Genomic DNA, 4,264 nt, shown 5'->3' with positions numbered 1-4,264 from the left:
TTTTGGCGCTCTGCTTTCTTAAGTGAAAAAGACGTAAGTGGCCTTATCAACATCTGAAGTCCTTCCTTCCCAAAAGCCCTACCTGCCCAGGTGTATTTGTTTAGTAACGGTTTTAGGAAAAGTCTGACAATTTGAGGTAGTTGTGGAGAAGAAAATGAACCTCATGTTCTAGTATAAATACTTCCAAGTTGTTCTGACATGCTTTGCCCTCATCTTTTTCCATTGTGTGTCTCTCTCCCCTTTGCTATTAGGAAGGGCCACCTTCAGAGAGCCAGTTCAGCCCAGTATGATATCAGCCTGGTAGAGACAAGCAACACTGCTGCCCACCAGTGAGTACATTCAATAGGAAATGCCTGTTTTTCAGTCCTTGGTGAGATGGTGATGGCTGTTGTTGTTGTTATTATTACAAGTGGAGATTTAGATCTGTCCCAAAAAGGTTTAGCCATATGACTCTTTCTATGGGATTTTGAATAACTGCCCAATTTTACAAGGAGCTCTGGTAGCATAGGTAGTGGTTACGAATCGGGCTGCAAACTGCAAGGTCAGTAGTTCGAAACTATCAGCTGCTCTGCGGGAGAAAGAGGAGGCTTTCTGCTCCTGTAAAGATTTACAGCCTCGGAAACTCTGTTCAGGGTCGCTATGGGTCGGAACCGACTCCACAGTACTTAACAACAACAACCCGATTTTCCATTAATTTCTTATTAGCAGTGTGGCACAAGCCATACCTTTTCTTCAACATGAAATCATGTTACCTAAAATTTGAAATGACTTTGTCAGCTGTCATGTGCTACACAGAAGTAACGGAAGTAGGCTGGAACAAGGGGGAAGGAGTTCTGGTGGCACAAAGGTTAAAGTGCTTGGCTGTGAACTGCCAGCTGCTCTGTGGAAGGAAGATGTGGCAGGCTGCTTCCGTGAGGATTACAACCTTGGATAATGTAGTCCACAAAGACAGAGTTCCACATCCTGCTTTGCTGAGTAGTGACTGGGGGCTTCAAAGCTCTTGAGTGGCCATCTAAGGTGCAGTTATGGATTGCTCCCTGTTCAGATCAAAGAAGAGTGATGAAAATGGAAACAATTAGTCCTGTATTCTAAGGGACTGTGGGAACAGCCATCCGCACAACCCTGAGACCTGAAGAACCAGATGGTGCCTGGCTCCCACTCTCACTGCTCTGGAAAGAACCACATGAGAAGGTCCTGGGTAAAGTGTGAGAAAAATGTGCAACAAGTTTCAAAATCCTAACAAAGACCAGGCTTAAATGGTTGGAGAGAAGCTGGTGGAACACCCAAGACGACTACGTCTCTTTGTCCCCCTTCAGGTCTGGCAGTGAACTCACTCCCACAGCTCAGTTCTCAGCCCACACACTAAACTGGTCTGTAAGGGGAACAACAGCACTAAGGAGGTACACACACCTCAGAATAAGCAACCTTTTGAGATCAAAAGGGCAGCATTTCCAGAGGACAAAGTTCAGAAGGGTTAGGAAAGGAGGCGGCATGGAAACAGGAGATACAGGGAGGGAGAGGGACAAGTGACTAATGTGACATTAGGGGCATGGAACAAAGTGTTTGTGAATTGTGGAATGGATCTGCTCTGTAAACCTTCACCCAATTGACAACTAACAACTTACAATAAAAACTTTTAGAAAAGATTACAGCCTTGAAGACCCTACGGGGCAATTCTACTCTGTCCGTTGGGTTGCCTTGAGTCAGAATTGATTTGACAGCAGTGGGTTTGGGGTTTTGTTTGGTTGTTTGATATATGAGGAGGAAGTGGGATTTGGTCTGTGTTGATAAGCAAATCTTTGGGAAACTTACATACCAAGTAATGTTTTAACATTGAGACTTCTGCTTCTGATCAACATGTCCTTGACACTGCAGTTAGTAGTCCAGTTCCTATCCTGCATCACCACACCAGGACTCCATGTTACAAAGTGGATGACTCTATATAAAGATAAATGAGCTTGGGACTAGAGGTGGGAATACAGAGGGACTGAAAAAACGAAAGGAAAAATCTAAAATTAGACTGTGATGATTGTACAAGTGTGTAAATGTATACTTTCAAAAGGTTAGTGTGATGGCATGGACATTTGTTGTTACGTGCCATTGAGTCGATTCTGACTCATAGTGACCCTGTATTTGATTTCCGACGAGTAGCTGGTGAGTTTGAACCACTGATCTTGTAGTTTAAACCAACACTGCAGTTCATTGCTTATCCTACAGTGTCATACCAGGATTCCTGGTATGTAAATTACACCCAATAAAGTTAATCTCTCCATCACCCGTCTGTCAGTTTGTTGTCTGTCAGTGAGTTGCACTGTGGTGTTCTGCGTGGTGCTGTGATGCTGGAAGCTATGCCACTGGTATTTCAAACACCAGCATGACCACCCATGGTGGACAAGTTTCAGCTGAGCTTCCAGACTAAGACACAGACTCGTTAGAAGATGAGGCGGAACATTTCTGAATGTTTAGCCACTGGAAACCTTATGAAGAGCAGCAGAACATTGTCAGATACAGTGTCGGAAGATGAAAACATTATGAATAATTGTCAGATATAATGCCAGAAGATGAGCCCCTTAGATTGGAAGGCACTCAAAATGAGACTGGGGAAGGGCTGCCTCCTCAAAGTAGAGTTGACTGTGATGATGCAAATGGACCTTTATTTGCTAATGGGGCAGAACTCAAAATGAGGAGAAACAGCTGCAAACATCCATTAATAATTGGCACATGGGCTCTACACAATAAACAAAGAAGAAGGGTCAGTAGTTGGAAAATATGTCTGTCTCTCATACTTCACACATGTTATCAGAAGGGACCAGTCCCTGGAGAAGGCTGTTATGCTTGGTAGAGTAGAGGGTCTGTGAAAAAGAGGAAGTCACCCCAATGAGATGGATTGGCACAGTGGAAGCCACAGCAATGATGTCAAGCATAGCAATGACTGTGAGGATGACGCAGGACAGGACAGTATTTCGTTCTGTTGTGCATAGTGTCACTGTGAGTCGGAGTTGACTCAACAGCACCTAACAACAATGAAGTGAATTCTTATTGCTGTTAGAGTGATTTATTCTAACAACCTTTTCCCTCACCTGTCAGTGTCAATTTGTAATATCTTAGAAAACCCATTCCTACTACTGGCTTATTAGGACCATGATCAGCGAAAATGGGCAGTGAGGGCAGACGAGTGTGCAGAGTGTAGGTGATGTGTGAGTTAGTGTGGGGATGCTGGGGTAGTGGGGTAGCTCTTTTGTGTTCTCAGAAGGATAGTAGAGCCGAGTGCTGGCCTTCTGGGATACTTCTGAGGTAGGTCACCATGTGAGTGAGGGCATAGACATGTATAGGCAGTTGTGCATATAAAGAAAAACTGAGACGCAGAAAACATCTTAATTCTTAAATGTTTTCCACAGATCACGGAGAACACTGAAGATACATCAAAGTGAACCAAAGAATCGCTTCTCTGTTACAGATGCAGAAAATGAAACACTATAAGGTAAGAGAAATTAAGAGAGATTTAATTCTTCCTTCTTAGAGTGAAAGACAAGCTTAAATTATTGTACCATGAAACACAGCCTGTAGTTCTGCAAGTTGTCTGTCTTCTATACTGTGAATTGATTCAGGTTGGGAATCATGTCAGTACAACCTAAAGTTGCATTGGTTCAAAGATGATTTTTTCTCTAGCAAGTTAAATGTGTTGAAGTGGTTAGAAACAAGCCTTCTCACAACTAAAGAGAAAGTCTTAGCAATGTATAAACCTAAACCAAACTTGTTGCCATCGAGTTGGTTCCACCTCACAGGAACCTTCCAGAACAGAATATAACTGCTGCCCCACAGGATTTCCAAGGCTGATACTGGCACGGTAGCAGAGAGCCCCTCCTTCCCTGAATCGTCCACCTTTTGGTTAGCCGCTGAGACTTTAACATTACCGTCAGTGCTCCTTTAGCAATATACAGAGAAATATATTTTCATGTGTATTTAAAAAGATGAAAACTCGGTGATTTTCATCACAATGAGTGGCTATTAAAAAGATTCAAAACCACTCTTTTGTTGTTGTTTACTGTGTTAAGGGATCCAGGGAGGTTACAAGTGGAGATGAAAAAGCTGTGAAAATATTTCACCTTGTGTGTAAAACATTGATTCATGAAGAAGGCCATCTCTAGATCATGGTTTTAATATTGATGAAAACAGTTTCTGTTTGGAGCAATTGATTTCAAGGATCTTTATATCAAAGTAAGAAATAAAAGCCAAAAAGTTTAAAGCTGCAGAGAACAAATAA

General features: G+C 42.6%; 1 protein-coding gene across 1 annotated transcript in view; it reads left to right on the top strand.

Annotated features, from left to right (window-relative positions):
* NRG4 (neuregulin 4) overlaps positions 1–3,480 on the top strand; it is a 91,478-nt gene extending 87,998 nt beyond the window's left edge. Inside the window, exons 5-6 of the mRNA XM_006866558.1 lie at positions 252–329; positions 3,399–3,480. Coding sequence (XP_006866620.1) covers positions 252–329; positions 3,399–3,480 — 160 coding nt within the window. The remainder of the gene's footprint in view (positions 1–251; positions 330–3,398) is intronic.
* Positions 3,481–4,264: the final 784 nt, after the last annotated feature.

This window comes from Chrysochloris asiatica, unplaced genomic scaffold (genome assembly GCF_000296735.1).
Source record: "Chrysochloris asiatica unplaced genomic scaffold, ChrAsi1.0 scaffold00092, whole genome shotgun sequence".
Classification (NCBI taxonomy): Eukaryota; Metazoa; Chordata; class Mammalia; order Afrosoricida; family Chrysochloridae; genus Chrysochloris; species Chrysochloris asiatica.
Note: the sequence above shows the minus strand (reverse complement) of the source record. Positions and strands in the feature narration are given on the sequence as shown.